Raw genomic sequence first — 24,097 nt, 5'->3', positions numbered from 1 at the left:
CTTCCAAAATTATAAACATCTCTCCCTAACAAGCTGATGAGTTGAATAAGGAGACATCTAAAACATTCTGGGAGGGGGGGGTCCTCGAGGACCAGGAGATACATACCTACAGTGACGTGCTGTGGCCAATGTGTGTAATTGCTGTACAGAAGCACCATCCAATGACGTCATCTTTTTTCACCCGAGGCTACTCTAAAAGGAGTCGCCGCCAGCAAAGCAATTATTCAAGGCATTGAGAAATATCTGATTGTTTTCAGCTTTGAGATTTACAAACACAGCGGGCCTTGGCAATACATCCATGAGTTGGGATGTGTCTGTTATAGAAACACTAATAATTAATATTCCTTACAATTAGTCATTCATTTATTTTAGTGTTTTCAGTGGTTGTCTGGTAACTATTGACAGCTCTCTATTCACCTTTTGGGTCAGGGCCAAACTGGCATCCACTGAATTCAAATGGGATAAAATAAGGGCAAAAGGTCATTTGACTGCCATATGAGTTGGTGAAAAAAACCAGAGTGAAAACATGTACAGACTATTGTCACTCACTTTACATCAAATGTAGATAGACCAAATACAAAATAGCATTAGACTTTATAAACATGATTTTATTAATCTAAATCAACCATTAAATTGAGAAAAGATATGTGAAAATAAATTAAATTGATATTTTCTTACGAAAGTAGTTTGCGCTTGTATAGCTAAAGATTGTTTTGTTCTGTATGGCTACTTATGTTTTTATATGTATGTTTGTTTATATATCATATAGAGTATATTTAAATTTTACAAAAAAGTTCTTATATGTTGTTATATATTATTCAGATATTTTATTTTGGATTTTTTAATGTCTTTATTACATTTACAATTATTAACAATTTCATTATGTTTAGCTGAGATATTTGATGTTTTATATTTTCCTAACTTAAAAAAATTGTTTGGGCTTTGCGGTCGGAGAGGCGGTATCTCTCTGCCAATAAAATCTCTGGACTGGTGTCTCGTGACACAACACGCAACCACATTACCACCCGCAGCAGCACCCGACGTCGTTGATAGAAATGATTACAGAATGCAAATGTGTTTCATCTGATCTCACAGACGTTAAAATACGCGATGTGTCTGAGAAATAATTTTAGGTGTATAGAGAGGTAAATGGATACAAGCAAAGATGGACACGTTTGGATTAATAAATCTCTGTGCGTTTCTCTTGCACTCGGCGGTGAGTCTTTCATTATGCAAATGAGTTGGAAAAAATTGTTTTTGAAAGTTTTGTGGCATTCAGAAAAAGTTTAATGAGAGTTTTCCTGTACTTGAATATCTTTACGATACTTGAAATGCACAAATAGTTAAATATACATGTAAAACATACATGAATGCTGTTTTATTAGTTTTAATGACCTAATATATAATTAATAATTGTGCATTAAATATATAATATTTACAACAGGGGCCTGTATAGTAAGTCACAAGGCAACCAAAAGAAAAATAAACAGTTGCACATTAATCAGCCTTTGAGAAAGGGTTAACAGGCATAATAGTAAGAGTAAAATAATAATAATAAATTGATGGTTATCAGAAAAGGATGATTAGTACATTCAGTTTGATTTCCAGAGACTCTCTTTGGAAACCGGACTGTTCAGATCTAAGTTGACATTTTAGAGTTCAACAAAGGCAGGCACCTGGGGAACCCAAATAAAGAGGCATTTTCAGGTTGGCGTGGGATACTCTGGTAATGGGGGAATAAAAAGAGACCTCACACAAATGAAGGTGTACTGTTGCTGCTCTCAGAAAAGGACTCGCACAAAGAAAACCTTTCCTTTACACACTGGGATTTAAAGGCTGAAAACGCATGTTTTTAGGTCTCTTCTTCTTTCAAGTTTGTATGTTCTTCATTAAGCAATGTATATGTCATCATTATTTTTGTCCCTACAGATTTTCTTCAGATTTGCTGTGAGTGATGTTTGCTGCATCAGTTCATCTGGTGAACTGTGGACTCACAGGAATGAAAAATGGTTCAATGTGTCCGTTTTGCCATCTATTAGCAAGCCTGGCATAACTCCACTTCGCAATAGAAGGTTCACACAACTATCATTTTCCAAATCTGTATATTCGTTTGAAGTTAGGGAAGACACACCCCCTGGTAAGCATTGTTTAAGGTTTTGTTTATTCTATATGTGACCCTGCCTGAGAAAACCCGAATAAAAAAGTCATTTGTCTACATAAAAACATCTTACATAATGTAAAGAAAAATAACCTTGATATACTTGGTATTGACTGAGTAAGGTCATGTAAATGATTGAAATCAATGAATGAAATGCTTTGATGCTCCAAATCTCATTATTAGATTATGAAATTTGTATTATTTCTTATTTAATGTTCCAGTCTTTAAAAGTCTACAAACAGTTATCCTTCAGTACCATCAATACCCCACTCTTATTTTGTTTCTGGTGTAAATCATGCAGTAATGTCTAATATTGTGTATTAATTCTAATTTTATTCCACATATATACATTTAATTCACATGCGTTCATTTACATCAGACTGACACTAAATAACTAATTCTGTCACAGGGACGATAGTTGGACATGTGGAGGTATTATATGATGAGGAACATGAAAAGTCAGTGTACTCTGTGCTGGAAGATGATGGTGATGGCCTTTTCCTACTCGATCCACATTCCGGGAAATTCCTCTTGTCCCGTGCTGTGGATTTTGAGATGGAGCGATACTACATCCTGACCGTTGCAGCACAACAAGGGGACGGTCAGCTCAATAGGGTCTGGGTGTATTTCAACGTGATTGATGTCAATGACAACCCTCCAGTTTTCAGTCAGAATACCTTTCTTGTCTCAGTGTTGGAGGACTCACCTGTTGGAATGTGTTTTTTGACTCTGAATGTTTCCGATGCAGATGACGGTAGGTTAATAATAGTGGTAATACTGCACTTATAAATGATACGCGTTTATTTGGTGCTCTTAGATTTTGATTTATTGATTTTGGATGTTTCTTAAATGTAATTGACATCATTTACTCACCCTGTAATGTTCTTCTAAACCTGTATGAGTTTCTTCTTTCTTCTTCTGTTGAACACAAAAGAAGATATTTTGATATATGATAGTAACCACACAGTTAACGGTACCCATTAACTATCATAGAAGGTTACAAAACAAACAAAAATGTGCACATCCGAGTGCCAAAAGGCTCAAAGTGGGTGCTTTAACTAGCAACAATCACCCATAGTACATGTACCTACCATAGTAGGATAAACAACTACTATGGAAGTCAGTGGGTAACTGACCATCATTTATCAAAATATCTTCTTTTGTGTTCAACAGAATAACGAAACAGGTTTAGAACAACATGAGGGTAAATAAAAGATGGCTGAACTTTTATTTTTGGGTGACCTATCCCGTTAATGTGTTTACAACTTTCGACCCTAAAGGATGATATAGTAAAATATTTGCTAAAGAAATTTGTGTTGGCATGTCCAAGTAGATTTGGCACAGCGAATGATACCCACAATTCCTTTTCAGTCTTGCCTTAGGCACAAAAACCTCCAAGCCCAACAGAGTTTAAATAGGGAAATACCGAACAGACCAAAGCAGTCTGATTAAATCTTACGTCATTTCTCCTTTGTAATCCTCCTGAGCAGATGAATAGGGGTCTCTCTCTCTAGGGGATATTGGCTTCTGCTAATAATGGAGAACCTGCTTTGCTCTTATATATCATGTTCAGGATGAAACTTATTATGTGTTTCAGTGCACAGTGAAATTCATACATTGTTTCTTATTTCCTGACCTTTTATGGTCTTTTGAAACCTTTTAAGTTCTTTGGCTTTTTGACTCAGTAACTTTAACTTTAATAACAGCAATAGTGTAATGGGAGGCAAGATAAAGTCACATTTTTTTCCTAAAATGATTTGACTATTGCTTTAAGCTTAAAAGATGTTCCAAAAAATATTATTAATTATGTAATTATATATATATATATATATATATATATATATATATATATATATATATATATAAATAAATAAATAAATAAATGTATTGTAATTTTTGTCAAAACATGTTTATTATTATGTTATCATGTTATTATTTTGTTTTATGGTGCTACTTAGCTGTATTTTTAAGTTATGAAGGTTTAAATCAAAACAAACCAACTGCAGTTGAATTGATATTAATTGGAATGCACAACCAAAACATTTCTGAAAAATTAAAAAATGGAGTTATCTTGTTTTGCAACGAAACTCTTCATACAATGTGTGTGTATATATATATATATATATACACACATTGTATTGGTCAAAATTATCAATTTTTTAATGCCAAAAATCATTAGGATATTAAGATAAGATCATGTTCTATGAAGATATTTTGACAACTTTAAAGCTGAAAGAAGTTTTTTGGTACACTCAGATTCACAAAATTATCTCATGCACAATGTTGTGTATCCTAACAAACCATACATCAATGGAAAGCTTATTTATTTAGCTTCAGATGATGTATAAATCTCAATTTCAAATAATTTACCCTTATGATTGGTTTTGTGGTCCAGGGTCACATATTTAAACAATTTATGTTGTTCACCTTTCCTAACTTTAATACCATCTTACTTGTAAACATGGCTTTGTTAAATGCACTTTTTGTTAGCTCATTGACAAAATGTTAGGTCCTTACTCATTTGTAAGTTGCTTTGAATAAAAGCATCAGCTAAATTAAAGGCGGGGTGCATGATTTTTGAAAAACACTTTGGAAAAGGGAGTCGAGCCGAGTACCAAAACACACTTGTAGTCAATCAACGTTAAGGGGCGTGTCTACTAACCAACATCATTGCCTGGGTTGCGTATGTGTGGGCGGGTCTATCAAAAGAAGGTCCAGATTCTATTGGGGTGGGGCGTGTTTGTTTAGGTGATTTCAAATGTCAACATTGGCTTTCGAAGATCATGCACCCCGCCTTTAATAAATGTAAAATGTGATGCCTGAGATTGTATTTGAATTTTTAATAAGCATTATTAGTTTCGATCCATGATTTACTCGCTTAAATTACGTTTATTTGTTTCATCGGCTATTGTAATGCATGTGCATATCAGTCTCATTTTTGTGTATTTAACAGGTATATATGGAGAAGTGGATTTGGTGGTGACATCAGAAGATTCTGAAAGCAAATTCTCCATAGACCAGCATGGGGCGCTGTGTTTAAGAGGTGATTTAGACAGAGAAAGAGTCTCGATGTATAGCCTCATTGTACATGCCAGCGATCGAGCTTTACCACCAGATGTTCGGCTCACAACCTCAGCCCAAGTGACCATTTACATTCTGGATGTCAATGACAACCCACCCCTCATAACAACACCCCACACTGTTATATTTCCAGAGGATGGTCACCTGAATTCGGTTGTCACGGTGATACAAGCCGCTGACGCTGATTCTGGTCTCAATGCTGAAATATTCTTCAGCTTAAAGAATCCGGCGGAAGACTCGTTCAGTATAAACACCTCAACTGGAGTCATGTACCTGCAAAGGCTGTTAGACAGAGAACTTGATGATGCCATTACAGTCACAGTAAAGGTCAAAGACAAAGGTGTACCTCAGTTGTTCAGCTCATTCAACCTCACGGTGCTAATTGAAGATGTCAACGACCACAATCCAGAGTTCACCCAAAGCTTCTACAGCATCACAATATATGAGGATGTTCCACGTGGAGCAAGCCTTCTCAGAGTTCATGCATCTGATCAAGACATTGGTTTGAACGGGGATGTGCGGTTTTACATCTCAGAGAAAGGCTTCATGATAGACTCGGTTCTAGGTGTGCTTTCAGTGATGGATGAGATGAATCGTGAGAAGAAGGCTTTCTACAGTTTTCCAGTCACAGCAGTAGACCAGGGACATGTTCAAAGGTCCGCCACAGCAACCATCAATATCACAGTTGTAGATGTTAATGACTGTGTGCCTCGTTTTCCCTCCGAATCGCTGACCTTACATGTGCTTGAGAATGGAGAGGATTCTTCTCAGAACATTCATCAGGTACTTAAAGTATAGTCTAGATCATGTAAAGAGGAAATAAGTTATGATTCACTTCTAGTTTATTTAGCTTAAAGGGATAGTTCGGTAGCACTTTATTTTACAGTACGTGTACTTACCTTGTACATATATGGTAAATAAGTTGTACTTACCGACAAATGTAGGTACTTACTTTTAGGTATCTACATGGCAATTAATTGGTATCATTACTGTACTTACCAGTGGGACATACTTGGTAGTTATTACGTAACTCTAGATAAGTTCTGGGTAACAACAGATACATACTTATAGTGTAGGTATACTGTAACTAACGAGAAACATTACTGTACTTACAAATAAATGTACAATGTAAGTATTTAGTATTTACAGGCAAGTTAGGGTATATTACAGGTATCTATAGTGTACATATAGGGTAACCAACATCAAACACCACTGTACCCACAAACTGTATATACATGACAAGTGTGTGGTACCTGTAGGCCATAAATTAATGACTGGCACATATGGTGTATGTTGTAACTAACAAGAAACACTACTGTACTTACAAATTGTATATACACAATAAGTGTGCGGTACCTGTAGGCCATAATTTAATGACTGGCACATATGGTGTATGTATACTGTAACTAACAAGAAACACTACTGTACTTACAAATTGTATATACACCATAAGTGTGTGGTACCCGCAGGCAAGTGTAATATTTAGACCATACGTATATGATAAGAACAAACATAACTGATGTGCCATTTTGGTACTCAGTATCTTTGTCCTTTAAACCAAGCATTAAATAACTGTATGCATTAACTACAGGGTAAATTCACTAGTACATCTATGGTTATTGCATGGATACAGGACTGTACCACTACCACCTAAGATATAGCATCATACTGTATACGTCACTGTGAGGCAAACCCAACCATTGACTATCATACGCATTAACTACTGGGTACATTCACTAGTACGTCTATGGTAACTGCATGGAAACAGGACTGTAAAATAAAGTGTTGCTTTTTACACAGTTATTACATAGGACCGACCACCTAAGATATAGCATCATATACATGTCACTGTGAGGCAAACCCAACCATTGACTATCATACGCATTAACTACTGGGTACATTCACTAGTACACACTTATTGTGTATATACAATTCGGAAGTACAGTAGTGTTTGATATTAGTTATCATATATGTACACTATAAATACCTGTAATTTACCTTAACTTGCATGTAAATACTAAATACTTATATTGTACATTTATTTGTAAGTACAGTAATGTTTCTCGTTAGTTACAGTATACCTACACTATAAGTACGTATCTGTTATTACCCAGTACCTATCTAGAGTTACATAATAACTACCAATTATGTACCACTGGTAAGTACAGTAATGATACCAATTAATTACCATATAGATACCTAAAAGTAAGTACCACACATTTGTCGGTAAGTAAAACCTATTTACCATGTACAAGGTATGTACACGTACTGTAAAATAAAGTGCTACCGATAGTTCACCCAAAAATGAAAAATCTGTTATCATTTACTCACTCTCATGTTGTTACAAACCTTTATAAATTTCTTTATTCTGATGAACACAAAGGAATAAATTTTTTAGGAATGTTTGTTACCAAACCTAAAGTATAAAGGGATACAATAAGTCAATGGGGCCTCTGATCGGTTTTCATTTTTTTTCATTTTTGGGTGAACTATCTCTTTAAATTTAATAAAGATGTTTTAACTTTTTAACTGTTCTTTCATTTATGGATTTTCCTACATTGTTCAATGCATCTTTTGTAGATATACGCAGTTGATGATGACTTGGATGTGAACAGTTTACTGTCCTACTCTGTAGAGTCGGGTAATGAAGAGGGCCTTTTTTTACTTCATCTCAATGGGACGTTCCACATCCTACAACATCTTGACAGGGAATCGAAAAGTCAGCACATACTGAAAGTGATCGCTGTTGATTCAGGTACCCATCCGCTTTAAGACCTCAATTGTTGCAACCACTTATTTGATTTTTTTTTTATGTGATCCTGTCTGTGAAATGATATGAAAAGCATCAAAGTTTGATTTCACAGATTTTACATTGATTTCAAGCTTTGACATGACCTTACTTAGTTAAAGGTCCCGTTTTTTTTGTGTTTTTGAAGCTTTGATTGTGTTTACAGTGCGCAATATAACATGTGTTTATGTTTCACGGGTAAAATAACACTTTTTTTTAACACAATTTACCAATTTATCTGTAGAGCGCTGTTTTCACTGTCCTCAAACGGGCTGATGTCTTCCTTGTTCTATGAAGTCCCTAATTCAGAAATACGTATTGAGTTCTGATTGTGTAGCTTGTTTAGTGTGTTGTAATTCGATAGCAGCTTAGCTTGCCATTAGCTTAGCTGGCGACTGACGTATTCCTGTGGGCGGAGTTTAGTCAAAAAACTGTTCTAAAGCAGGAAGTAGAGGGCTGTAGTCCAAACCGGCCTATCACTGGATTTAAAAGGCGAATTCTGTTAAAGAAAATATATTGCCTGGCAGTGAAATTTGAGCTTTATCATTTTACAGGTATTATTTATGCTATTATAGCAACATTACACACTAACTAGGGTATAAAAATGGGATCAGAAAGAACGTGACCTTTAATATTAAAGATATGGTTATATTTTAACAGAATGCTCTTTACATTATATAGGATGCTTTTATGTAGAAAACTCATTTCTCAGTAATTCAGAGAAAATTACTTGAGTTTTCACAGATTGGGTCACGTGTAATTTCATTCATTCATTATCCATGAGCATTTGTTCAGTTCATTGGTCTTACTTTTTAGGTTTCCCATCACTGACAGGCACAGGGACCCTGGTTATTATTGTCGATGATGTCAATGACAATATTCCAATATTTGATGAGGACACATTCGATACTCGTGTGTCAGAGGATGCTCCTATTGAAACTGTGTTTGGGAGAGTTTCAGCATCAGACGTAGATGATGGTTCCAATGCACCACTAAGGTAATTTAATAAGTATAATTTAATGGTTATAATATTGTCATTTCTGGTAAAACTTACAGCTTTATGCCTGTGATATAATGTTAATATGTAGTACATTTTGTTTTGTTGTTCTTTGTACAATGAGGGCACTTAAGCTAAGCACTTACCATTACAAAGGTTTTGTGCCAGTACCATCTTAACGGTACCTACAGCGCATTCAATTCAATTTTATCAGGGTGTGTTCCCTGGGATCAAACCCATGACCTTTTGCACTGCTAACACAATGCTGTACCAGCTAAGCTATAGCCTACCATGGTACAGAAATTCATGTTCCATGTTTACTGTTGCCTACAAGGTACTTTAAAGTCCCTTTAGGAACCCTATCTAAAAACCTAGAGCTGCAAGGATGATTTGCTTGTAGCCTAAGGTTAGCTTTATATTTCTGCATTTAGACTTCAAAATTCATAAACGTTGTGTTCATTTTAAAATATTATCTTATAGGACAAAACGTATGAGTGTCTTAAACTTTTGTTAATCACAGAGCTTATTTGCGATAATCCAAAAGTCTATGGGAAAAATAAATGGGCTTTTTGTCAAGGTAACCAGTGTCCTGTTAACTTCCAGGTTGTCCTATAAAAATGCATCATCCCTGCGGCACTCTTTTGTATTTTTTGAGACTTTATAGTTGTGTCACTAAAATGATATATATTTTTTACATTTCGATTTTACTTAATTGCAGATATTATTTAGATGGATCAGACGTTCCCTTTTCCATCAATGAAACATCTGGAGAGTTGTTCACCATAAGTGCGCTGGACCGAGAGGTGGTGGCTTCTTACAGGTTCTTTGTGTTTGTGACTGATGGACATCCCACACGGATGCTTTCCAGCTCAGCCGCTGTTTCAGTAACTGTAGAGGATGTAAATGATCATACTCCAGCATTTCTTTATGGACCATATGTAGCCAATGTTCCTTCTGGAATAGCCAAAGGTGACTCAATGCAGACCTTAAAGGGCCAATATTATGCCAATTTTACAAGATGTAATAAAAGTCTCAGATGTCCCTAGAATGTGTCTGTGAAGTTCAAAAAACCTCATAGATCATTTGTTATTGCTTGTCTAAAATTCCCCTATTTGGGTGGGGAGCAAAAAAGTGCAGTTTTCATGCATGTACCTTTAAATGCAAATAAGCTACTGCTAGGACACTATTGTCTAGGACAATAGTACCTTTAGCCGTATTAATGCTACAACATGTTAACAAACACATTTAGAAAAGCATTTGGGTAAAAATAACCAATCAGTCAGTGGCTGTGGGATGAGCTTTGTTAGTGTGACATCACATTAACAAGAGAATCATAACAGGATATCTAATGAGACTGCTTTGGTTAAATGTGGATTAAAAAAGGAGGAGAGTGGATTTCTTTCAGCGTAGGGTGGTTGTGTTCACACACTGCCAGCACACATTTATGTCCAAAACATGGATTTTACATAATATGAGCCTTTAATGATATCTTTAGTCTAAAGACACTGTATAGTCACTTTTTGTATCGATTGTTATTTAGATTTGAAAAACTGTTGTTTTCACCTTTGTATTTTACAGGATCGGTTGTGTGCACAGTGATGGCAGAAGATGCAGATGATGGATTGAATGCCAAACTTAATTTTTCTCTACATGGCCGATATGCCCATCTTTTTTCTATAAACTCTCTCACAGGAACAGTCTTCACTGCAGATTCGGTGAAGAGAGGAAATGACATCACGGTTGATGTTCACGTGCAAGACGGAGCAGATGATCCAAAAATCGACACAACAACATTGACTGTCAGATTTCAGAATGACTCAGACTTTCCTTATATTGCGGTTCAAGTATATAAGGCCTTCCTTTCAGAGGATGAACCTACCGGGACACTGGTGGCTTACGTAACAGCAGAAACAGCAAGGAATGTACCTGTGTCCTTTTACCTGGCCTCTGGAAACTTTGGTGAGGTATTTGAGCTTCACCATAGCACTGGTGAGCTGACTGTGAAGAACCCTTTAGATTTTGAGACAGATGCGTATTTTCATCTGATAGTTGAAGCCAGAGATGCTGGGATGCCACCTTATTCATCCTACGCTGAAATTCATTTCAACATCAGCGATGTAAATGATAACCCACCTGTGTTTTCACAAAAGATCTACAGGTGTGAGGTTCATGAGAACCTGGCAGCAAGATGGGTTTGTGATATAATAGCAACCGACGCTGACTCCGGAGTGTTTGGGGTGGTGAAGTACTTTATCTTGGCTGGTAACATCGAAGGCGCATTTAAAATAGACATGAATCACGGCACTCTCAACACAACAAAGCGATTAGATAGAGAAAAAATACCCCATTATAATTTCACAGTCAAGGCTGTCGACAAAGACAAAGTCAGTTTTTCTGCCATCGCTAAGGTTATTATCACCGTTCTTGATGTGAACGATCACGCGCCTCGATTCTCACAAATTTTCATCACAGAGGTTCCTGAGGATGCTCCTGTTGGCTTTTCGATCATACAGATAACGGCAACAGATGATGATGTTGGTGTAAATGCTGTTATTGAGTATACAATCTTAAATGGCCAAAATAACAACTTCCCATTCAGTATTGACAAAGCACGTGGCATTATAATATTAGCGCAGAAGTTGGACAGAGAAGATCAGGATCTTTATATAGTGAAAGTTACTGCCAATGATTCTGCCTGGAGTGTCAGCACAGACGTCACAGTTGATATTACGGATGTGAATGACAACACACCATTTTTTACTCAACCTCTGTACTCCATCATTGTGCCTGAGATGAATGACCATGAAGTGTTCCTTCTTCAAGTGAGCGCCACTGACCAAGATCTTGGTCAGAATGCTCAGATCCTGTACTTTATTGACCCGCCAAATGAGCATTTTTTTGCGAATGCTTCCACCGGAGATATTTTGACCAAACAGCCTGTTTCTCTTTGTGAATCTGACTCATTAATCTTTCGTTTTACAGTTGTAGCTTCGGACTGTGGCAGCGTTCCTTTGAACAGCTCCACCCTCGTCTCTGTGACATTTGTACTATACAATCGTTTCCCACCCTTGTTTTTATCCATCAGGCCGTTGGTCCCTGTCCCTTTGAACCTGGAAGTGGAAACAGAGGTGATTCTGTTATCAGCAATAGATCAAGACTCTCTTGAAATGAACAACAGCATTGAGTACTTCAGTAGTGGTGGAAATGGATCTTTATATTTTCAGGTAGAGCACAACAGTGGAAGAGTTTTGGTGAATAAAACTTTAAAAAACAGCCTCAACAGTATCCTGACTCTTCAAGTTACTGCTAAAGATAAAGGTTACCCTCCGCTTTCCACCCAGAATGAAATCAGTTTCACAGTCACAGGAGAGAATCTCTTCTCACCATATTTCCCTGACAGTAAGGTTCAGTTTTTTGTTCCTGAAGATTTACCCACGGGTTCAATCATTGGAAAGATCCAAGCCAAAGATAAAGATGTTGGGGTAAATGGTCTTATTTCCTATCATTTTAATAGCGGGAATGATAATGGACTGTTTTCTATACAACACTCTTCAGGGCTGATCATGCTGGTTAAAGCCCTTGACTTTGAACATTCAATAGCCCACAATCTAAATGTCATTGCCAGAGATGGAGGCTGGCATCTCAAGATGGGGAGTATCAACATCACAGTATATGTTACAGACTTAAATGATAACCCCCCCATATTTACATCTACAGAATACATAGCCTTCATTTCAGAAAATGCTGTAATCGGAAGCCTGGTTTTGCAAGTCAGGGCTACTGATGCAGACTCCGGGATTCATGGAGAAATCACCTATTCGTTCATTGCAGGAGACTGGAATCTCTTCTACTTAGATGCTACAAATGGCACTTTAACCACTTCTGAGGTTTTCGATTTTGAGCAACATCAGCATTTTAAACTTACAGTCAAGGCCACCAACATAGGCTATCCATATTTGCACGATACTGCACACGTACACATACAGGTCACTGGCGTTAATGAATTTATCCCTTCTTTTCAAAGACATCTATACAACTTCTCCGTGTCTGAGGCTTTGCCTCTATGGACAGAAATAGGCAGAGTAGTCGCTGTAGACTATGACATGGGATCGGACGGAGATGTGTTCTACGTTCTTGCAGGACAGAGTAAAAAAGCTGGCTTTGTGGTGGATGAGCATACAGGAATAATATACATCTCCAGAGATTTGAAGAACCGGGGCCAAAATTATGATGTCCTCCGTGTGTTGGCAAAAAACAGAGGACCTATTACTGGATTTAATATCGATGAAGCTTTGATGCATATTCACATATTAGATGAAAACGATCCCCCTGAGTTTGAATCTATGGTTTACATGGTAGCAGTGCCAGAAGATGTTTTTATTGGGACGTCCATCACCAAAGTTAAAGCAGTGGACCGTGATGTGATACCAGAATGGAGCAGGTTCTTGTACAGCATAGAACATGGAAATATAAACAGTTCCTTTATTATAGATCCAGTAAATGGGGTAATTTCAGTTCACAGTTACTTGGATAGGGAGTTGTGGCCTTTTTATAACCTGACAGTCATTGCAGTTGATGAAGGCTCACCTGCTGTAACAGGAACCACCAAAGTAACCATTACCATCATTGATGTCAATGATAACCCACCCAAACTCGCAATCACAGAAGGCTTTATCATAGAAAACCAACCTCCTGGTACCATGGTGTCCACCTTAACTGCAACAGATGAGGACCTTCCTCCAAATCAAGGTCCTTTCACGTACTGGCTGATGAGACCTGCTGTCGAAAACAGCTTTTCTCTGACATCTGATGGGGCACTCTTTACCTCAAGGCCTCTTGATCGAGAACGCAACCCTTTTTTTCACCTTCACATTGTGGTGCAAGATGCTGGAAAGCCGTCGTTGTCCTCCACTACCGTGTTTCATGTCAAAGTCCTGGATGAAAATGATAACGCACCATCGCAGAGGAACATCAATATTTTAGTGAAATATTATGGGAGCTCCTTTCCCGGAGGGCTGATCGGAAACGTGAGGCCGAACGATCGGGACGAATTGGATGTGTTCAATTGCGCCATCAGAAACGGGCCACTCAGAATGTTCAGTTTCCCATTCGGTATGTGTAACTTATGGTCCTCGCCGTACCAAGGAGAGGCAACGTATAATATATCCATTGAAGCGAGTGATCAGTTCCACCCCTCAGTCAACAACAGCATCTATGTCAGTTACAAAGGCTTTACGAATGTCTCTCTAGACAACTGTGTGTTGTTCTACATTTCTATATCTACACTTGAGGAATTCCTCTCTTTAAAGTATTTAAAATTTGTCAAAGCTCTGGATAGCCTCTTTAATCTACAGGCGTCCAAAACGCACGTGTTTGGAATAAAGTTACTACAAGATAAAATGCTTCTTTTGGCTGCTGTAAAAAGCTACAACGGACAGTATCTGACTGCGGACGTGGCGAGTGGAATATCAAGCGTGCATAAACGTTTACTTGAAGGACAAAGCAATGTCACTATATCCCAAATAACCAGTGATCCCTGTACACTCCGGCCTTGCCAAAATGGCGCCACGTGCAGCAGAAACATTCACATTAGTCAAGACGTTGTCGTCCTGGAAAGCTCTCGTCTTATATTTGTATCTCCGTATTTTGCTGCAACATTCAACTGTTCCTGCCGAACAGGCTTCACAGGAGATTCGTGTGACCTGGACTTGGATGAATGTGATAAGACACCTTGTGAAAATGGAGGAACCTGCTATAACAATCCAGGAACGTATTTTTGTCAATGCAGAGATGGATTCTCAGGGCCACACTGTACTACTGTTGACAATGAATGTCAAACAGTGATGTGTCTAAATGGTGGAACGTGCTGGAACAAACAGGGAGGGTTCATCTGTGACTGCAGGCCAGGGTACGAAGGTATGATCTTATGCATTTTTTCTGTGTATATCTAATTTTAATCTATTTGGTGTAAACCAATTGACCATTTATGTTCGTCACAGGTCGATTTTGTGATTACATTGTTGACCACTGCGCTTCCTCCCCATGCGTGAATGGTTACTGCTCCAGTTTGTTAACTGGATATTCTTGTCAATGTCCATTTGGTAAGAATTTTTTTGTCAAATTTATATTACATTTCAATCTGATATAAGGCAGTATTACCCAAATTAATACATGATTAAAATTATACATTTATATATATATACAATAGAACCTTTATAAAAATAAATTAATTTGTATATGCATATTTTTAATGATACCATTTCTATTTATTGTTAGGTGTAAGTGGAGTCAATTGTGAAGAACACACTTATGGCTTTCAAGAGCTTTCTTACGTCGAATTTCCTCCATTAGATCCCCAGAATAACTTAATCTCTCTGGAATTTGCAACTTTGCAGCAAAACTCTTTACTTTTGTACAACCATGGTGACCCATCAACCTTGGAGTTTCTTGCTGTTGAAATTGTGAATGGGAGAGTGTGGCTATCTTATGATCTTGGATCTGGGGTGGTGCGATTGGGCACAGGAAAACTAGTAGCTGATGGAAGTTTTCACAACATTACCGTTAGAAGAACCGGAAATGTATGTGTTTCCATTTATCAGTCTTACTGTATATATCAAGTTATTTTTTAAAAACATTTGTCAGATATTCTGCAGGTTTGCATCCCTCTGTGTCTTTCAGATAGCCTCTTTAGAAATAGACAATTGCTCTACCAATGAACCGCAAGGCTTTTGCTTATCAGAAAATGATGGATCAAAAGCAACTCAAAGGTAGAATTTATAACAATATCAATATCATTTTCGTAAAAGTGTGTTTAATTACTTATTTTTTTCTACCATTTTTCCATATTTTGTGTAGTTGACCCCATACCTGTAACTTTTAAATGCAGGACCCTAGAAGTGACCAATAATCTGACGTTTGGTGGAATAAAGTCCATTGATGTCATTTTGCAGAGGCAAATCAGGACTCATGACTTTGTCGGGTGTATGAGAAACATCCAAGTGAACAACATTGGTCCAGATGCCTTCAAATCCATGACATCCCAGAATGTACTTGATCGGTCAGTCATTTAAGTAACTCTGCATACATCTGTATAACTTTACACTACCTCTGATGGGGTTAAACTCAGACTAACTCAGGTTAGCATGATGCTAAATCTAGATCTACCTGCAGCCATTTTCACACATACATTATGGAAAATACACAGATTTTTTTTCTCTGCAGTATCTGAAGTTTGCTTATTATCCATTATAATGACTTTTCTTTTTGTCGTTGAGATGTCCTCGGTCAGATGTTCTTCCCTGCCAGACTGTAGACTGTTTGAATGGAGGAGTATGTGAAGACCGATGGTTTCACCATCACTGCCGGTGTAGAGATCTTTTCGCAGGATCCAACTGTGCCATGAGTAATTTAATTCATTCACATCTCTTGTTTGTCTGTTGCTTCTGTGTCAGATCAAAGTGAATGAAATTTTGCCTTTGATAGATTTGGCCGAGCAGCACATACTATCTCTCAATGGGGAGGGGCACATTGAATTTGCCGTCAAAGAAAGCTACAGGAGAAAACAGCTCCTGCAAGCCATTTTAGATGGGAAGGATGGAGACTCCCCAGGATTTGACAGTGTTGAGATCAAGATGAGGACCATCACAAAAAATGGTGTTTTGGTTGTGTGCTGGTGTCCAACAGCTCATCTATATCTTAAGGTGAGCTGTGTGAGAAATATTTTTAGAAACGACTAACATACAAATTCAAGACCTAAAGGAAAAACCTTCCAAATTCCTCTCATGCCATCACAGATGTATACGACTTCCTTTCTTCAGTTGGACAAGACACCTAAGAAGCAATGAGATTTAAAGTTATAGCCATGCCGCTTAATTTGAATGAAGCATATAGCGTATTTTCCGGACTATAAATTCCACTTTTTCATATTTTGGCGGGGCCTGGAACTTTTAGTCAGGTGAGACTTATACGTCAAAATTATTTCATACGAACCAAGAGAAACCATGACTGTCTACAGCCGCGAGAGTCCCCTCTATGCTGCTCCTGTATTTATGTAATTCAATGGATTCAGTGATGTGGAATGACTTCGGGACCTTTTTGAACTTGATTTGGCTTGTCGTGTTCATTTAGCCTATTCAGCCTCTCAGATATGTTTTGTATGCTATTGTTGATCGTGTAAATAACTGTTTAGGTTACTTTAACATGTACGGACACCTATTTAGCCTGCTGTTCTGTGCTTTTGTTTAGTTGAATTACTTGCCTTTCCAGATTAAATGTTTGTTCTTTGGCTTGGATTTTGTGAAATCATTTTCTAAATAAACGCGACTTATAGTCCACTACGACTTATATATGTTTTTCCTCTTCAAAACGCATTTTTGACTGATGAGACTTATACTCCGGAGTGACTTATAGTCTGGAAAATACGATATATCTGGGATGGTATGAGGGTGAGAATGTGTACGCTGATCATTTTGTCAGTTCACATTATAAAAAAGTTTCTCTTGCCTCCTCAGATATCAAATGGAAAACCTCTTTGTGAATTCACAAATGTCACATCTGGTCATCAAATGGAGGTGCATGTAGATGTAGATGTGTCAGATGGACAGTGGCATGTTCTTCAACTGCGCAGAAGAGGGGCGCACATAACTCTGTTGTTGGATGCTCGACCTGCTGCGAACAACACCAACATCACTATATCCCAATCTGCATTCTTAGTAGAGACCATTTTTCTAGGCACAGCTCCCTCCAAAGATGAGAACTTAGGTTAGTGTCTGATTTGTATTGTATTGTCAGTGGGAACTGGGGCTAGTTCAAACTGTTTAATATTTTTAAATGCTTTTCTCTATCGGCACATACTGTAGTTTTGTATACAATATATACAGTTGCACTTTATTATGCACTTAGTTACTGTTATTTTTAAATAAATACAATGCTTATTTACTTTGGCACCAAACTAATGGTCAGGTTACGTTAATCTTTGTCATTAAAGGTGGGGTGCATGATCTCTGAAAGCCAATGTTGATATTTAAAATCACCAAAACAAACACACCCCTACCCCAATAGAATCTGGACCTTCTTCTGATAGACCCGCCGCACACATATGCAACCCAGGCAACAATGTTGGTTAGTAGACACGCCCCTTACTGCTGATTGGCTACCAGTGTGTTTTAGTACTCGACTCGACTCTCTTTTCCAATGTTTTTCAAAGTTCATGCACTCCGGAAACCCCTTACATTTTGTTGCTAACGTGCTCTTGTGTTGGCTCTTCAGATTTTAAAGGCTGTGTCGAGTACATCAAATTTAATGATCACCTTCTCCCTTTCAACGGCTACAATGAGATAGTCGAGGCCAGATCTATCCCTGTCGACCTTCAAAATGTGTGCATTTCCCCAAACCACTGTGTTCTCACCCCATGCCTGAAAGATTCCTGTCCTTCAGCACTCTGCAGGATTGACAAAGACTGTAGCTTTCCTTCAAATAAGGACTACTGGTGCATCTGTCTACACAACGTGTCTGGTTCTGCGTGTTCTCAATCCCAAGCGAGCGCCCCCTTATGGATTGTTGCAGTCGTTATTCCCATCGCCTTTATTTCGTTGGTTCTTGTCCTATTCATTGTGTTTAAAAGACAAGGCAAACATGGCCTCAAAGCAAGTAATGTCTACCTCATTCCACCTCCAAAACAGCACGGCACAGATAACCTGGCGTTTAGTGCAGGACTTGCTGATGAATGTCCTCGAAACATCTGTAATACGGGCAGCAAACAACCAGATTTGATCAAGCCAAAAGACTTAACACATGCCGTGGAAAGTTACGGTGAAGTTGGGCCGCCTTGCAACTTATGTGTGGGAGGAAGTGAACTGGAGTATTATGAGATTGACAGCACATACACAATCTATAGCTTAGATGTTGATACCACACAACCGAAGCACAATCCTGGTATCGATCCCGACAGGCCGAGCGGCAATCCACAAATTTTTCAATGCGGAACCAAACATGGACCTCCTAATTCACCTAAACTGAATCCGAAAATGTCCGCGGACCACTTTCATCACTGGCAACGTCAATCTCATGTCTTTAAGAGCAGACTGGCTCCTGATCTGATCGAGCCGCCACAACATCTCTCAAAAGGCGAGGTTGAGAAGTTGAATGCAACACTTGAACATAAAGGAGAGTTTCCCATAATGCATTGCAGGACCGTCTGGTCAGGCGGGGGAATGGAGACTTCATCGGAGAGTGAAAGTCACTGCTCGTTTACTTGCTCTGAATATGAATATGAACGAGAACTTTCCCTTATCAGTTCAGAGGACAACAAAGATGAACATATATCTGAAGGTAAGAAAAGTCATGGATTTGTTTTAGGATGGTGTGCAGTACTGACATTACTGTTGGCTGCATCTTAGACTACTTTGAAAGCCCTGTGTGAAATAATATTTTACATGGGTATGTTATTCTGAAGTTTAGCCATGGCTCCATCTAGTGGTATAAATCATCATTAGATTTTCCAGATGTGTTGCCTATGCTTTAACCAGCACTACTAAATTGATTTACTTAAATTACAGTATTTTAATAACCTGCAATTAACAACAATTTAGTTACATTTTATATAACATTTTAAAAATAATGGTTTTGACTAAAAGGTTCTTTGGGGAACCAAAACTGGTTCTTCTGCAGCATTGATGTGTAATGTCAATGTACACTGTTAGATTAATTACCTAATATTTGTTAAAGAACACTGTACATTGACAGAGTTTTAATTTTTTGTTATAATTTTACATTTTTCAGATTTGTCCAGAGGTCAGTTTATTCTGTTGGCCCCTTCACCCTTCAGAGATCATGCCACTGTCACACATCCATGTGTTCAGAGTCTCCACAGCTCCTCTGTCTCCAGTGGAGGTCAGCATCTTGAGAGTCTCCTAAATCTAGGAGTCCATTTCGGTACCTATGCTGGTGTGTTTGAGGACATAGCTGGCTTACCAACCAATACGTCAAATGATTGTGATTTTCAGAGTGATCCGGAAGAAGTCATTTGAATTATCTTTTGCTACAATACGTGTACATGAAGGAATGGTTTCCCGGACAGGGTTAAGGTTAATCCAGGACTAGGCCTTATTAATATTAGGTAATTTAAGAAGTTTTTACAAAACAAACCTTACAAAAATTAAACAGTTTTTTTATTAAAGCAGCTCAAATATGCATTTTAGTCTGGGACTAGGATAAGCCTTGTCTGGGAATCCGCCCCTACATTGTATATTTATTTTATGTCTAGTGGAGACTAGGGGCTAGTTGTCACCCAAGTGAGTATTTCAGTGAGTAATAAAAAAAATGACAAAAAGACATAAATGGCAATATAGCTGCGATTGAAAAAAAGAAGCAGTTCACTAAAGATACATTGGGCAATGGTAACCTGTTGTTTATTGGCAATGATGAATACATTGTGACCCTGCCTGTAAAATCACATTCATTTCAATCATTGACAAGGTCTTACTTAATATTAAAAATAATAAGGTTATTTTTACACAAACTGTTTTTCATATTATGTAGAATGAGTTTATGTAAAAACAAATATTGACTTTTCACTGTAAAAAGTTGGATCAAGTTAAATTTTCACTTTAGGTGAAAAATTGTATTTGAATAAACATAATATATTTTTTAAGTATTACCTATTGAAGTGATTCAATTTTGAGCTTGGTTTTCACAGGCAGGGTCACATTTATGCATGAAATCTAAAAAACAGAACATAAAAAATCTTGAAACAGTCAAATAATAGTGAAATGTATTTTAAGCAATGGACTGCTAGATGTACTACAGCAACTTTATCAAAATTAGCCTAAAAAAGTGAGAGCTGATGTACAATGGCCAGTGCCTGTTGATTTTTACCACGGTAATAAACAAAATTCATTTTTAAACTTTAATCATTGTGAATCTTTAAAAATGAAATGGGAACAGTCAATCAGAGGTTTAAGACACCAACCCCATGCAACCACTTTATATGATTAATGTATTTTAACAGATGACACAAATTCTTATTTGTCTTAATAGAAAATTGTCAAATGTTAAAAAACTGATTTTTGATGATAATAATTATTACACAGAACACATTAAATACATTTTATGTGATGAAAAAGACATGACAACATGTTTGTACATTTGCTTTAACATCAAAAAACCTTTACTTTTTTTTCTTTGCAATTTCTAGTCAATATTTAATCCAAGACTTAAGTCAGTTACATTATACTTAAAAAAAAAAAAAAAAAACACAATTATACACAGAAGTGGCTTAACAGAATGTGCAAATGTGTTTAGCTCGAAAATGTCTTGAAGTTAATTTGAACTATTTTACCTCTAATTCTTTTCATTAAAACAGCTTTGATTTCCTGGGTTCTGAGGCAGTATATCATTGGATTAACAACAGGAGGTAGCAGACTGTACCACATAACAAGTATTACCCGAACGGCCATAGGCATTCCAGCGGTTAAATCACAAACATACACAGTACATCTGGGGATATAGTAAAGGCATATGGTTAAAAGCTGAGGACTGCATGTAGAAAATGTTTTATATCGAGCCTGAATGCTTGAGATTTTAAAAACAGATATAATAATGGCAATATAAGAAAAGATGATGAAAATTAAAGGGCCCAAAAGAGTAAACATGGCCACTGCGAACACCTTTTTTATTAGCTCGCCTTTCTCCCCGCACCCGATTCTAAATAATGAATTGAAATCACAGAAACATTGATTTATTACATCTGAAGCACAAAAGGAAAGCTTGGCAGTTTGATAAGTAAACAGAGGTAGCCATCCTAAAATAACTACCCAGAATCCTACGCACGCGAATGAAATAGACTGGTTGGTGATAATAGCAGGATATCTAAGTGGGTTGCATATAGCAACAAACCGATCGAGGGCCATTAATAACATCAAAAACGAATTCACCGTACCTAAGTGATGAACGATATACATTTGCACGAAACACGAATAAAATTCTACATGCTCATCTTTGGCTAGATATTTGGCTACCACTTTGGGCAGCGTGACCGTTCCAAATGCGAGATCAGATACAGCGAGGTTACAGAAGATAAAATAACTGGGTTTATGAAGGCTTCTTTCATATGCAATAAATAAAATGATCAAAATGTTTCCGCTGGCCAGTACTAGATAGACAAAAAGTAAAAAACTCCCTAAAGCTCCATTATACTGTGAATGGACTCCTGGAAATCCAAGCAGGAAGAATTCAGTGATCCGAGTGCTACTGTTTTCTGCCATGGCTCCAAAGATCCCTTGAAACAACAAGCTTGAGAAGGCTCTCACTGCAAATATATAAGTAATAAAGTCATACACAATCCATGGCATCAGTAATCTACAGTAGCAGAACCTTATTGCCTTGCAGTTCAATAATTTAAAAAATTATCAAATACATGATTTAGCCTCATGTCTTACATTGGTCTTACTGTACTGTAAACCACAGTGCACTGTAATCTTAGTCTTACTGTACATGTGAAAGGAATAAAAATCTTGTGTCTGCTATGTCCCAGCATGAACTACCAGAGATCCTGTAAAGCATCAGTTTATAAACTCTATCCTCAGAGAGATGACAAACGTCATGTGTTTGGTGTGACCTGATGAGTCTAATACAATATGGATTAAGTTGAACATGTGTCCCCTGTCCAAAGCAGCAAGTCTTATTTGTAAAACAAATTTATGTAGATTTTGTATTTTGTGTATACAGTCAGAAGTTCAGAACACATGTAAAGAGTGGGCTTACTGCCATTGGTAACACTTTACAATAAAGTTGTATTTGAAGAGTTGCAAGACTTAAATACATTTTTTTCTGCCTAAAAACTGGTATTTCTAAAGGGCCTGAGGACATTAAGTGGATTTGACGCAAAAGTATTTGACAAATGTATAGATTGTATCGGGAGCATTCGGTTACAATCATTAGGCCTATCTCATTTTTTGGTGACTTCTTACCTTTTGTGTTGATATAGCGATCGCGAATCGAATCCAGTCTGTTTCAGATGTGTGAATGATCCATGAAAGTCCAATAAAATACATCCAATTACCATTTTTGTCCACAAATGCGGATAATCCGTGAAAGCAAAGTACATAGTCTGTTGTTTACATCACATTTCGCATGAACGCCGTATCGCCTAAGTTACAATCTGAGGAAAATTTGCGTCGTAACACACTGTATATGAGATCACGTTTTAGGTTTAAATAAACACGCGTTTAAACTTTGTTTTTAAAAGTAGGCGGGAGTATAATCCATAATATCCAAATAGCTCTGTTATTTCAGTGAGACATGATAACAGCAGGGTATCAGCGAAGTGACTGACTGCTCTGTGCTCTCTCTAGCTCCCTGGTGGGTGGAGACCTGCGAGTGGGGTGGTGGGCGGGAAAATTCAAACTCAATGTGACGAAACGGCAAGTTACGTCACAACGGAGCTGAGTTTGAACTCGCGCAATTTGAGACTCATGGCAGAGGACATTCAGAAACCTGTATCTCACTCAAAACAGCATGGATTGATTTTTTTCCAAGTTTGTATGCGTGTGGAAGCATCAGAGACACAAAATAACACCCCAAAACCCAGAAAAAGTGAGTTTTTCATAATATGGGCACTTTAAAAGCTGTGTGGAGTACAGCACTCAGCTCTCCGAGCCTTCGCTTCTTGCGCATACTCAAACCTCTGAGGCATGCTCGCTTCCCTCCTTCTCTCTCTGATCTGAAGTGGACATTTCCAAGGTATTTGCTTCTAACCTTCCGATTACCTGTCCGCTAGATTGCAGACCCCCCCATCTCCTTCAGGCAGTCCCTCCGTCGGTTATCCTGGCTCTCACCCACATTATCAATTTATTTCTTTCCACTGGTACCGTCCCCGCAGCATTTAAAGAGGCTCGGATAACCCCGCTGCTGAAGAAACACACACTTAATCCTGCTATGCTAGAAAACTACAGACCCGTTTCTCTTCTTCCCTTCATTGCCAAGACTCTTGAATGCATGGTGTTTGACCAGCTCTCCCTTTCCTTTACACAAAATAACCTCCTGGACAGCAATCAGTCTGGTCTCAAAAGCGTTC

General features: G+C 37.7%; 2 protein-coding genes across 3 annotated transcripts; one reads left to right on the top strand and one right to left on the bottom strand.

Moving 5' to 3' along the window:
- Positions 1-990: 990 nt before the first annotated feature.
- On the top strand, positions 991-20,927 carry LOC129438227 (protocadherin Fat 4). Of its 2 annotated transcripts, none has more exons than XM_055196862.2 (17): positions 991-1,216; positions 1,930-2,137; positions 2,568-2,912; positions 5,112-6,022; positions 7,820-7,994; positions 8,844-9,024; positions 9,743-9,993; positions 10,603-14,940; positions 15,024-15,125; positions 15,376-15,602; positions 15,703-15,791; positions 15,911-16,081; positions 16,299-16,426; positions 16,507-16,724; positions 17,535-17,784; positions 18,292-19,353; positions 19,804-20,927. In XM_055196862.2, exons 1-17 carry the CDS (start codon positions 1,166-1,168, stop codon positions 20,049-20,051), a joined length of 8,955 nt encoding a protein of 2,984 aa, XP_055052837.2. In that variant the 5' UTR covers positions 991-1,165; the 3' UTR covers positions 20,052-20,927. The 2 variants fall into 2 exon arrangements, with proteins under 2 accessions (XP_055052837.2, XP_055052836.2); XM_055196861.2 differs by having other exon boundaries at positions 15,301-15,602.
- A 270-nt stretch (positions 20,928-21,197) lies between these two features.
- Positions 21,198-22,286, bottom strand: LOC129438228 (olfactory receptor 1500). The gene has a single exon (XM_055196863.2). The coding sequence runs from the start codon at positions 22,284-22,286 to the stop codon at positions 21,321-21,323; it is 966 nt and encodes a 321-aa protein (XP_055052838.2). The 3' UTR covers positions 21,198-21,320.
- Between the last annotated feature and the right edge of the window lie 1,811 nt (positions 22,287-24,097).

This window comes from Misgurnus anguillicaudatus, chromosome 24, assembly GCF_027580225.2.
Source record: "Misgurnus anguillicaudatus chromosome 24, ASM2758022v2, whole genome shotgun sequence".
Lineage (NCBI taxonomy): Eukaryota > Metazoa > Chordata > Actinopteri > Cypriniformes > Cobitidae > Misgurnus > Misgurnus anguillicaudatus.
Note: the sequence above shows the minus strand (reverse complement) of the source record. Positions and strands in the feature narration are given on the sequence as shown.

Coding starts and splice junctions, on each gene's coding strand:
- LOC129438227 (XM_055196861.2), top strand. CDS start 1,166: ATGGACACGTTTGGATTAATAAATCTCTGTGCGTTTCTCTTGCACTCG. Junction 2,913..5,111: donor TGTTTCCGATGCAGATGACG/GTAGGTTAATAA, acceptor TGTATTTAACAG/GTATATATGGAGAAGTGGAT. Junction 7,995..8,843: donor AGTGATCGCTGTTGATTCAG/GTACCCATCCGC, acceptor CTTACTTTTTAG/GTTTCCCATCACTGACAGGC.
- LOC129438228 (XM_055196863.2), bottom strand. CDS start 22,286: ATGGCAGAAAACAGTAGCACTCGGATCACTGAATTCTTCCTGCTTGGA.